Source organism: Carassius auratus, unplaced genomic scaffold (assembly GCF_003368295.1).
Source record: "Carassius auratus strain Wakin unplaced genomic scaffold, ASM336829v1 scaf_tig00216989, whole genome shotgun sequence".
Classification (NCBI taxonomy): Eukaryota; Metazoa; Chordata; class Actinopteri; order Cypriniformes; family Cyprinidae; genus Carassius; species Carassius auratus.
In genome coordinates, this window is record NW_020528838.1 from 116,163 (window position 1) to 129,147 (window position 12,985).

At 45.2% G+C, this 12,985-nt stretch overlaps 1 protein-coding gene across 4 annotated transcripts in view; it reads right to left on the reverse strand.

The window, feature by feature from the left end:
* Positions 1-12,985, reverse strand: part of LOC113099644 (kinesin-like protein KIF13B) — a 44,635-nt gene that overhangs the window by 17,479 nt on the left and 14,171 nt on the right. For 3 of the 4 annotated variants that reach the window (XM_026264526.1, XM_026264528.1, XM_026264525.1), the window contains exons 3-9: positions 12,179-12,194; positions 11,960-12,020; positions 5,508-5,600; positions 5,123-5,303; positions 4,947-5,034; positions 4,175-4,309; positions 777-889 (exon numbers count right to left, since the gene is read on the reverse strand). In XM_026264526.1, coding sequence (XP_026120311.1) covers positions 777-889; positions 4,175-4,309; positions 4,947-5,034; positions 5,123-5,303; positions 5,508-5,600; positions 11,960-12,020; positions 12,179-12,194 — 687 coding nt within the window. The remainder of the gene's footprint in view (positions 1-776; positions 890-4,174; positions 4,310-4,946; positions 5,035-5,122; positions 5,304-5,507; positions 5,601-11,959; positions 12,021-12,178; positions 12,195-12,985) is intronic. The other variant, XM_026264527.1, reaches the window with a different exon arrangement.

The following is a 12,985-nucleotide window of genomic DNA, read 5'->3' on the forward strand; positions in this document are numbered from 1 at the left end:
CAAAGACGACAAAACTTTTTTCCAAACAGTTATTTTCCATGACATGTCTCCTGTAAAAGACAAAGCACCCATCCAACAAAAAAGGAGACGCCTCAATTCAGCACCACAGGAAAATATTCAGAGGTGACTCAGACATTCAGAGACTAGATTAAGCAAGAGAATCTCACAAAAACATGTCTGGTCACATTTTACACCAAAATTGAAAGAGAAAAATGTATCAAATTATGCATGAGGAAAATGAAGATGCTTTTGGGAACATGAAATTGTTATTTTATCAGATTACATTTTTATTCATCATTAATAAATAATTTACAATAACATAACATACATTCATTCTCCACATTTCTTGTCCTTGGTAGGGTTTAATATAATGTAACAAATTATATATAGTAATATGATATTGATTAATGGACTGAAAAACAACTAATTTTATTATTACTAATTATTAATATAATATAATATAATATAATATAATATAATATAATATAATATAATATAATATAATATAATATAATATAATATAATATAATATAATATAATATAATATAATATAATATAATATAATGCATTGCATTTATGGGTTACAAATGTGTCCAAATGCAGAAAAAAAAAACATTCAGGCTTTAAGAAGTATCAACTAGACTCTGTTGTTCTGGTTTCTTTTCTTATTCTTCCATAAAATTAATGCAAAACCTCTGCAGGTTTGTACTTTAATTAAAAAAAAGTACCAAGACAAGACAGCTTTAAAAATAAAAGAGAGTCAAGGTTGCACACACTTGTTAATGTTGCTGCCTTCCTTGAGCCGCTCGCCTGCAGCGCCTGTCTTTGCAGCTCTCTCACTTCCTGCCAAGTCCACCAAACTCAGCTTACTCACCTTTTCCCCACTTGTCTGTAGAAAGAGAAAAGGAACAAAAAAGAAATGAGACGCTACGTTCAAAATTGAATACTGCTTACTGCATAATGTTCTTTTTTTCTTCAGAATAGCATGTCACATGACCTCATTATGTGTATGTTTCCATGATTGGCGCCTAGTTATCCTGGAAATAAACAGTGACGGGAACTACTAAAAAAAAAACTACATAAAATCCCTCACTACTGAACATTTCCATGGTTGTCAATCCTGTCTGTGCTTGTCCTCCCTAGAGACCCAGGGAAACGGCTTTAAATGTTAAATTTGTGTATGAATGACCATGCTGGACAAATTCTGGTGAGCTGTCCTATATTACGAAGTAACAATGACAAGAGAGGCAATAGTGGGCTGTAGAAAGCATCCATTGTTCTCCTCTCTATTGCACAGCATTGGAGCAGTATGTGGGGTGGAGTTTCTTTATGTGCCCCAGCATCAGACCTTACTGTACACAATTCCCCTGTTTGAGCATCAGAGATGAGGTTTAATTGAGAGAAGGGGCAGGGAGATGGATATGGGAAGTCGTGAGGAGGGGGGACTGAGCTGGACCGAGATTACAGTGCATTACAGCAACAAAGAGTCGTTGTGCTGCTTCAGGCTCCACATGCACATTGGCTGAGAATACACAATCATACAGAGCCAGAGTTCAGTCGTCAATCTATAATCAGCTATTTAAAAGGCTCTTTTGTAGCATTACATTTTTTCCCTTCTTTAACTACACTCAAGTTACTTTTTTATGACCCATTTCCACCGTCTCTGTGACCTTTAGAACGAACAGGCTGTTCTTGCTACTGTACCTTTAAGACTAAATAAGTGAGTGACCTCTGCAAGCACAGTGTTATTAGTAAACTCTTCACAACACATTAGCAACTGCAAAGTGAGGCAGTTAAAACAACTCAGAACACCCTAGCAACTACAGAGATACATATGAATCCCCAAGAACGTATTAGCAACTAGGAAACACCCTGACAACCACCCAGAACCCCTTATCCACCTTTAAACCATACATTAACCCTCTCAGAACACCCCAGCAACCTTATAGCTATCCATTAATCCCTCAGAGAACCGCCTAAATCACCTAGCAACCACAAAGCTAAGCATTAACCACTCAGAACACCTTAGTAACAACCCTGACAACCAAACAGGGAGCGTTTCCCAAAATCATAATTGCTAACTAAGTTAAGTTGGTTGCAATACAATTTCCCATTGCCAACCGACTAAGTTGCAAATAGGTTAGCAACTATGCCTTTGGGAAACGCACCCCAGAACAGCTTAGCACTGCAAACACTCTGGCAACTGCGTAGGTACAAATTAATGCCTCAAAACATGTTAGCAATTGCCTGAGCTGGATAGATTAGCTACTAGCAAACTGTAGTCGGCTATGGATTCCGAATTACCTGACATAAATTGTAGTTAAATTACATAAATTGCACATTTTAGGTAATATAATCAGACTACTTTTTCATTACTTTTAGATGACTTTTGACCCATCTCGTTTATAATATTGATTTATAAAGGATATTGTACCATACTGATATAAAGAAAAGAAAAAGAAAATATATTCCATTCCAAGTGCCTTAAACATTAAATTATGTCAAGGTTTCCCAAACTGGGGATCTAAAACTAACTGCAAGGGGTTTGTGAGTTTAATAAAAAACAAATAATTAATTCAATTCAATAAGTCATTAATTAAGCCATGAATTATTGCTATTGAGTGAGTAAATATGTAATCTTGTAACAGATAAAAAAAAGTAACTGTAATCGGATTTAGAATATTTTAAAATATTACAATTACTTAAAAAATTAATTTAAATTAAATAAAAAATTAATCTGACTACATAATCCAGATTATATCTAATCAGTTACTGCATAGCAGTAAGAACACACAAGTGTTGAATAGTGGTGAGTTTACACAGTCAAGCACAGACAATGTAAAAAATCTAGTTTTAATGTTTTCCATAATATGCTAAACACAGATTTGAATTCAAAAGGATATAGAAATCAGAGGTAATCTACTGCCCCACAGCGTTGTTTGCATGGAAAACCACAGCATGGAAAAGACAGCACTGATGACTGCGCAGGAAAAATACACACATCATTACTTATTGATGGCTGAGATGACAAGCAGCACACACATAAGGGCTGGGTTTGGTGCATGGGTATGTGCATGCAGGCTAAAACTTTATCATGGCTGTTTTTTAGTGACAACATGCTACATTTAGATCTTGCACCTGTTGAGTGGCAAGCACAGTCCAGGCCCTGATAAATTATAGATTAGGAACTGGACACAAGTCGAATCAGGTGATCATGACATACGGCACAAAAGAAAAGCACAGTGACACCAGGACAGCACAAGAGGAGATCAGCTGACATCTAAACTCGGACACTCTATAATTTATTCATCGATTTTCCTGCCATTTGCATGAGCTCTCTCCATGCTCACGATAAAGCCGATAAGGGAAGGTTTGCTTGGTCCAGAGTGACCTTAATGGTACAAGATCTTTGGAGATGCATAAATTAAACAATCTATGCAATATTATAAATAGGAAACATACAGTAATGACCCAAAGTGGATGGAACAAAGGCAAGTTTATGTAAAAGTGGAACATTTGAGACTTAACACTGGACTGTGCCATAACAGGTCCACATCAGCTGATAAAAGGTATTCAATACATCCATCTATGAGATCATCAGGGCTGGACATGATGACTCATCTCTCAGTCTTCCCCTTGCTACAGTACTTGGCTTTATTTCATGAGGATCTTGCAAGAACATTCAAGGTCTGAGTTTCATTATCAAACAGCAGAATCAGGAATGTTCCCAAATTATACTACCCTAACAAAGTTTTCCTTTTTCATTTCAAATTAGAGAGTTTGAGGACAGACTCTGGCCATCCAGACCATTTACAATACCATAGTAAATCATGGTTGCAAAGTTGAGAATACATTAAAATGACCACCTACATTTGCATAGTCGTGTTTATTCAGAATTCAGAAACTTGACCCAACCTGATAACCAAACTATGCTGGTATGCAAAGGTTAGCCAATCCTAAAGAAGGTCATTTACCCAAAGTCTAAAAATTTACAGCAGTAAGAACTAAGTGTGCATAGTGGTAATGGATAAGTTTTATGTTGCAAGAAACTTTGTTTAACATAAAGTGTGGACCTGGAGCGTGTATTTTGAGATTTTCCACTTGCATTATCTTGCATCTAAATCTTTATCTATGAAAATCAGCTTTAGAACAGTGTGTGTAAGTGTGTCCTTACCCCCGACTGCAGGTCCTTTAGTGTGTGCGTGAGGATGATTTTGAAAACAGCATGTGAGCGACTGCTTTCCTCATTCATATTGGTGGCCGCCACAGTACGGGATTTATTCCCCTCAGACATCAAGGACTCAATGTCCTTCGGGTAAGAGAAGGGACACGATTAGAATCTCAGACATGCTTTAAAGGTCAGAAATACTGCACGCTTGTGCTTACTTATTTTTTGGTTTAAAATAAGTACTTGTTTAATAAAAAATAAGGCACGCACAATACTGATGAATTATGGTTACTACAAAGTAACCTGTTTTTAGGTTTTGAACTGAGTTAAATAGGGCTTCCACAATGATCACCTATGGAATCTCTGGAATTCTACAGAATGGATTACAATTTGTACAAACGTGTTAAACCAAAGACACATTAAACCCATTTTAACTCAACATATTTTAGTAGAATTAAAAGAATAGGTGACAAACTACACAATTAAATGCATCAAATTCTGCAAAAAGCCATGGAAATCAGTTTTTTACAGATTCTGTGCAGGCTTTAGTATGACTAAGAGTTCCATAAGACCAAAAAGCAGTGACATGTAGTATCGTGAGCTGACTACAAACATTCATACAGTGGGATTTGCCAAACATCAACTGCAGACCCAAAGAGGGGATAACTGAGCCACATGATCAACTAAACGACAGTATGAATTAGAAAAAAGAAGGTTAAAGTTAAATCATTGTGTAAAGTGCATGTTATTACATGATATTTTTGTCCTTTTTTGTTACCTTGTAACTTTCTACCGCAAGCCTTGATAGACCATCAACATAAGGCCCCAAAACTTTATGCTCTCTCACTCTTAAGGCCTGTCGACTCCTATGGGGAAAAAATGGATATTGTGTAAGATCAACATCTACAGCGGAGTAAAGCTCAGGGATTAAACATGAGACATAATAGGCTTCACCCTTTGGGGTCCAAAAGGTCCCGGACTTTCTCATTGTAGATTTCCATATAAGAGACTTCCACGGTGAAGCTCTCTTCCTCTCGCTGGTGCTGAATGGTTCGCTCAAACAGAGAACTGCAGAGTCTGGGGATCAAACCGGGTTGGTCTGCTGAACCCATCATGGTGTATGACTTCCCAGAGCCTGAGGCGAATGATTTTTATCATTATAGAGTTGTTGTGTATACACACTGCTAACACACATTTATGTTTAAACAGCATGTAAAAGTGCATTTCGCATCCGATGACCCCTTAAACAAGTAACTAAATTACAAAAGAAGAATGGTTATGTTTAGAGTGCTTTTAAAAAAAACTGAGCAAAGGTCATTGCGTACAAAGCATTACTCACCAGTCTGCCCATATGCAAAAATACAGGCGTTGTAACCCTGAAAGGCATTGTGCAAAAGACTCTCCCCAAGGCACTGAAACACTACATCTTGGCCTGTTAAAATATAATTGAATAACAATTAAGACGGACGTACATAAATGTGAAATCTTACAAAAACCTGACAAGAACATTTTCAAGTGATGTATGACTCCGAGAAAACAATTAAACTAAACGTACTCGGTTACGAACGTAACCTCGGTTCCCTGAGATACGGAACGAGTACTGCGTATGGGGAAAAGCTCCTTTTTTCCTCGATACTGAAGCCTTTTTTCAATAACGCAGTGCAACTGCACTGCCATTGGTTTAATCTGTAAACTTTTTTAAACCAATGACAGCGCTGCGTAGCTGCGCGAGCCTGTGGCGATGCAGCGCGCCAAAGCCCGCCAGAATGGGCGGGGCGAATGGCTATATAAGCAGGCAATCGCCAGAGGAAATCAGGTCATACGACTGAAGCGACGACACTGAACCCGCAGCCTCGTGGCACGGCATATAACGCAGTACTCGTTCCGTATCTCAGGGAACCGAGGTTACGTTCGTAACCGAGTACGTTCCCTTTCGATACTTCACTCATACTGCGTATGGGGAACGAATTCAACCGCGCCGTGCCACGGTAGGGAACGACAAGACTTAACTTGAACACCCTGGGGTCCAGAGGATAAGTGAGAGGGCCGGAGCCATCGAACCCTTGACGCTACACTGCTGAGAGGGAGCTAGCTCCCTGGAGGTGGTATGATGACAGAGTCTGCTAGAGGCTGTCGTATCAAACCGAAAGAACCCGAGCATGCAAGGTCGGGATATCCAAGTTATAGAACCTGACAAAAGTGGACGGCGAGGACCAGCCGGCCGCCTCACAGATGTCCTTGATAGAGACACCACTAGACCAGGCCCATGAAGAGGCCATCCCTCTAGTAGAGTGGGCTCTAACTCCTATGGGGCACTCAAGGCCCATAGAGGAGTAACATAGAGCGATAGCTTCAACTATCCAACGCGAGAGGCGTTGCTTTGAGACCGAAGACCCTTTGGTGCGGTCACCAAAGCAGACAAAAAGCTGGTCAGATTGCCTGAACGGCTGAGACCGCTCAATGTAAATTCTCAAAGCCCTCACTGGGCAGAGTAAATCCAGCTCCCGCTCACCTGACAACGGAGGCAGAGCTGAGAGGGAAATTACCTGTGCTCTGAATGGCGTCGAGAGCACTTTAGGTACGTAGCCATGCCTGGGTTTTAAAATGACCTTAGAGTCATTGGGCCCAAACTCAAGGCATGCAGGGCTCACCGAGAGGGCCTGCAAATCGCCAACACGCTTGACCGATGCTAGAGCAAGTAGCAGAGCGGTTTTGAGCGTTAGGGGCCGAAGGTCAGCTGACCGCAGCGGTTCAAAGGGAGGTCCTTTGAGTGCTCCAAGGACCGTGTGAAGGTCCCAAGTGGGAACGGTAAGAGGGCGTGGGGGCTTCAACCGCCTAGCACCTCTCAGGAAATGCACAATGAGGCTGTGTCGACCCACTGATTGGCCAGCAATAGGAGCATGAAATGCTGCAATGGCTGCTACGTACACTTTGAGTGTGGAAGGGGTGAGACCCTTTTCTAGACGCTCCTGGAGAAATGACAGTATCGGAGATACATCACACTCAACAGGGTCTTTGTTTTGTGCTAAGCACCAGTCAACAAAGACTGACCATTTTTGGGCATAGAGGCGTCTTGTAGACGGGGCTCTTGCCTGAGCAATGGTGTGTAGTACGTCCCCGGGGAGGCTCAGAGGCTCCCATCGAGGGACCATACATGCAGAGCCCAGAGTTCTGGCTGTGGATGCCAGATTGTCCTGTTCGCCTGAGAGAGGAGGTCCCGCCTCAGGGGGATCGGCCATGGGGCTTTCATGGAAAGCCTGAAAAGCTCCGAGGACCAAACTTGGGTCCTCCAGAGTGGGGCCACTAGGAGGACTCTGTGTCTGTCTTCCCTGACTCGTCTGATGACCTGAGGGATCAGAGCAATCGGGGGGAAAGCATAAAGAAGGAGGCTGGGCCAGTTGTGGGCCAGTGCATCTGTTTCCTTTGAAAAATAAGTTGGGCAATGAGAGTTGCTTTCTGAGGCGAAGAGGTCGACCTCTGCCTTCCCGAAAATCTCCCAGATTTTGAGAACTGTCTGGGGATGGAGCATCCACTCGTCCGAGGGGACATTGCTCCGTGAAAGCATGTCTGCTCCCAGATTCGTCTTGCCAGGTATGTGTGTCGCCTTGAGCGATCGCAACCTGGGTAATGCCCATTCCAAGAGGCGCTTTGCCAGTGCGCAGAGGCGGCTGGACGAAAGGCCGCCTTGGTGATTTATGTAGGACACCACTGTCATGCTGTCCGACTGGACTAGGATGTGGCGCCCTTCCAAGATTGCCTGAAAGGATTGAAGGGCTCGTTCCACTGCCAGCATCTCGAGGCAGTTGATATGAAGATGGCTTTCTTCGTGCGACCACGAGCCGAAGGCTGGTCTGCCCTCGCACAGAGCACCCCAACCCAGGTTGGACGCATCTGTTGAGAGTACCGTCCTTCTGGAAACCGCCTGTAGGGGTACTCCACGACTGAACCAAACAGGGTTCATCCAAGGCTCCAGGGCTGCTAGACAGGCCTGGTTGACCCTGATGCGAAAGCGGCCGTGCCGCCAAGCATGAGGTGGGACCCGGAGTTTCAGCCAGTACTGCAAGGGCCGCATTCGTAGGAGGCCGAGCTGTAAAACTGGGGAGGCGGAAGCCATCAGCCCTAGCATTCTCTGAAAGAACTTCAGAGGGAAACAGGCTTTGTTCTTGACAGAGGCCGCGAGCTGCTGAAGTACAAGAGCGCGCTCTGGTGATATGACCGCCCTCATATTGACGGAGTCGAAAACTGCTCCCAGGAACGTAATACGTTGGCTGGGGAGCAGTGAGCTCTTGGCGAAATTGACCCTGAGTCCTAGGCACTGTAAGTGGCTCAGGAGCATGGATCTGTTGTGGTCTAGCTCGGTTCGTGACTGGGCTAGAATGAGCCAGTCGTCGAGATAGTTCAGAATGCGAATTCCCATCTGTCTCAGAGGGGAGAGCGCCTCGTTCATGCACTTCGTGAAAGTGCGGGGAGCTAGAGACAGCCCAAAGGGAAGGACTGTATATTGGTAAGCCACACCCTCGAACGCGAACCTCAAGAATCGTCTGTGATGGGGGGCTATCTGGATGTGAAAGTAAGCATCTTTCAGGTCCAGCGAGAAGAACCAGTCCTCGGGGCAAATCTGCGTGAGGATCTGCTTCAGTGTCAACATCTTGAACTTCCGTTTCATGAGAGAAAGGTTCAGATGTCTGGGGTCTAAGATGGGTCTGAGACCGCCATCTTTCTTGGGGACAAGGAAATAACGGCTGTAGAACCCCGACCCGCTGTCTGAGGGAGGAACTATCTCTATGGCTCCCTTCCTTAACAGCGTCATCACTTCGGTGCGGAGGACCTGAGCATCGTCCGGCTCTACCGAGGTGGGAATCACTCCGCGAAAACGCGGGGGTCTTCGGGCGAACTGCAGTGAGTATCCGTGTTTTATTATCCCCAACACCCACTTGGACACTCCGGGGATGGCCTGCCAGGCCTCGGCCCGCGTGACAAGGGGCTGGATAGTGTCGGATGGCAGACCGCTGATCAGGGGCCTGAACACCGACGAGTGTGGAAGAGGAAAAGTGCTCTCTTTTTGAAAATGTGAAATATTTATTGTGTTCGCCATAACAACGGCGCTTTGCGTGGACGCAACAACAGTGGGCCCAGGTCGCACAGCAGACAGGCGAGAGAGCTTCTGGGGTGGTCCGGCCGCAGCGGGACTTTGCCCCTTCCTCTTTCTTCCCCAACGATCAGGAGGATTTAGAGGGCGTCGGGTCCAGCACAATCCTTTGCCGGGGGCCCTGACGTCTAGGCGGTTTAGCGCGCCTAGTGGGGCGAGCTGGGTGCTGCTCCTTAGGGGGTGCCGCCTGGGGGGTAGAAGGGGCAGGTTTGCTCTGGTGCTGAGTCGGCGCAGTCCTGGGGCGACTCGGGGCAGAGGTGGAGCGCTTGGGCAGGAAGTGTCGCATGGCTTGGGACGACTTCTGTGCTGCAGTGAAGCGTTCTGTAAACCCTTCTACCGCTGGTCCGAAGAGGCCGCATGGAGAGACTGGGGCATCGAGAAAGGCCACTTTGTCGCTCTCCTTAATCTCTGTTAGGTTGAGCCAGAGGTGGCGCTCCAGCACAACCAGGTTGGCCATGGATCGTCCGATGGCCTGGGCCGTGGCTTTCGTGGCGCGCAGAGCCAAATCAGTGGCGCTGCGGAGGTCACGGAAAGCAGGTTCACTACAGCTAGACTCATCCAGGGAACGGAGAAGCTTTGCCTGGAACACCTGCAATATGGCCATGGTGTGCAGAGATGAAGCGGCTTGGCCCGCAGAAGTGTAGGCCCTGCCAGCCATGGCAGAGGTCGTCCTGCATGGCTTGGAAGGAAGGGCTCTCTTATTTTTCCACCCCACAGCCGCGGGGGGACAGAGGTGAGCAGCCACGGCCTCATCCAGGGGCGGCAATTGCTCATAGCCCTTCTCCTGAGAGCCATCTACTGAGCTGAGAGCTGCAGAGGAAGTGCGTAGGCGGGCCGAGTAGGGGGCGCGCCACGACTTTGTCAGCTCGTCATGAACCTCAGGGAAGAATGGGGCAGGTCGCTGGCGGGGGGCCTGGCGGCGTCCTGGCAGGTACCACTCGTCCAGCCTGCTGCGTGTCGGCTCTTCAGGGGGGGCCCACTCCAAATGGAGTTCCTCAACGGCCTTGGAGAGGATGCGGAGAAGCTCGGCATCCATCCCAGCTCTGGCGTCGATGGGCTCCAGTGACGGCAGGTGGGCGGGGTCAGAATCGCCGGCCCAGTCCTCCGTTTCAGAAGCCGCGAGTGACATGGAGTCGTCAAGCGGCTCGTCCTCCGATCCGCCAAAAGAGACGAGGTCGCTCGCTTCAGCCGAGGGACGCTGCTCTGGGCGTGAGAAGAGGACAGGGGACGGCTCTCTCATTGGAGAGGGTGAGGCACGCGGGCGCTGAGCCGGCGTGAGCTCACCCAAATCCGGGCGCTGGGCCCCTCTTCCCCGCTGTCTTTTCCTGGCCGGCTCGCGGGAGGAAAAAGACGGGAGGGCGCGAGGGGCGGGATTACTTTCATTAAAGAAAGCAATCCGCGAGCGCAGAGAGGCGAGACTCATGCTTTCACAAAAGCAGCATGAAGTCTCAGTGAGTGCAGCCTCAGCATGGGGTTTACCCAGGCAGAAAACACACTCACCATGGCCGTCGTCCTCATGCAGAGGGGCTCTGCATGTGCCACAGCTGTGGCGCGGCATGGCCGTCGCCGTTAAAACGGCGTTAGAAACGCTCTTTTAGAGCGGTGAAAACCGCTGGAAAAAGCTCTTTTAGGATCGCCGGATGGCGGCAGGAGATCGCTGAGAAGCGGCCGGAAGCGGGAAGCGGGCGGCCCGAGATCGGCGCTGAGAGCGGCTGTCTGCGAGTACGCCGGCGCTGCAGGCGGTCGGCGGTCTCAGCTGGTCCGCTGCGGTGCCTCTTCGACGGCGAGAGCTCGTTCCAGGCGAAGGCGTTCAGCAGAGATCCAACGAAGTGAAGTCGTCGCTGAAGGAGTAAGATCTGATTTCCTCTGGCGATTGCCTGCTTATATAGCCATTCGCCCCGCCCATTCTGGCGGGCTTTGGCGCGCTGCATCGCCACAGGCTCACGCAGCTACGCAGCGCTGTCATTGGTTTAAAAAAGTTTACAGATTAAACCAATGGCAGTGCAGTTGCACTGCGTTATTGAAAAAAGGCTTCAGTATCGAGGAAAAAGGAGCTTTTCCCCATACGCAGTATGAGTGAAGTATCGAAAGGGAACTAAGTTTATGGTTCTAAAAATAGGATTCACTGTAGCTTCAAAATGATTCATCATGTGAAGGAGAGAAACAGAGGAAAACAGGAGAAACCATGTATGGATGTGCTGAAGTGCATGACGACACCTAAACAAATACACTAAAAAAAAATAAAAATAAAAAATGGCTTAATGAAAAAAAAATTAATGGTCCTAAAAATAAGAATATATATATATATATATATATATATATATATATATATATATATATATATATATATATACACACACACACACACGTTTTTTATTTTATAAATCAAATCACTTTCTGTCCTGCAGATAGAGTGCCATGACTTGAAACTTTACTAAAAACATCAAGGTGACACACTATAGATTTTCTGGAAAAACAATGTTAGTACAAATTATTTTGATGTGTAAACAAAACCTTATCTTCAGTAGCACCATCAGCCCCGGCACAAAAAAAAACATCAAAAGATGATACAGGTACAGAAATGTTTGGTACTGAACCAAAAAACAAAGTGGCTTCTTCAAGAAGTGTTTCCAGAAACTGACCAGCAAACTTCTCTGTCTCAGACTCATCCATCGACCAAAAACAGTAGTCATAGGCGAAGGTCTTGAAAAAAGGAAGACAGATAGATAGATATAAAAATGGTTACTTTGTGTTTTCATTTGTTCTATTCTATCAAACTTGTGTACTGTATGAACGTTCTATCAAACTTGCATTTTGTGTGACGTAAGCTTTTGAATTTTAGACAGAAATGAGGGTCATACCTTTGGCTGACCCCTGCTGCAAGAAGATCCAGGAGAGGGTGCATATGGGAAAAGACAGAAAAAGAGTTTGTTTACAAACAAATCATGTATACATGTATTTTAGAAGAATGCAACAATTCAATGTGGCTGCACTGAAGTACAAGATGACAAGTAAGATTCTGTATAAACTAACAAAGTTCATGTGATATCATGATAATACTATTAATACCACTGTAGATATACCCGGATTCAATGCCATGGTGTTAATAGAGTTTTATGTGTTGCATAATATTTACACTGGCAGCCAAAAAAAAGAATAATTAAGATTTTTTTTGAGGGGGGGGGGGGGGGTTAAGCTCACCTAGTCTGAATTTATTTGAAAATGCAGTAAACACAGTAGTACTGCAAAATCTCATAAAAAAATGTAAATAACTTTTATATGCTAAATTCAGCTTTGCTGTCATAGAATTTATTTTTTTGATTTTGAATTATATTCAAATAGAAAATAATTATTTTGGCCGTCTGTGCATATTACAGTAAATTTTCCCTTGAAAATATCTGAGCTTTAATTATTCCAGGAAGTTCAGACAAGCTTAAAAAAAATAAACCCTAATTGTGCAAATTGTGTGGACCCACTGACTCTCAGCTGACCAAAATAGCACGTCACCATGAGCGCACTCAAACAGGACCAGGAACCAGCGGCTCTACACACAATCACACATCCTGAGTGAGTCCATGTCATCAGTTGTACTTTGCTCAGTGGACCTGAACACAAACAGACTGTCTCTCGCTGAGAAAGCCTTGCCGTTTACAGGGTAAATATACGCA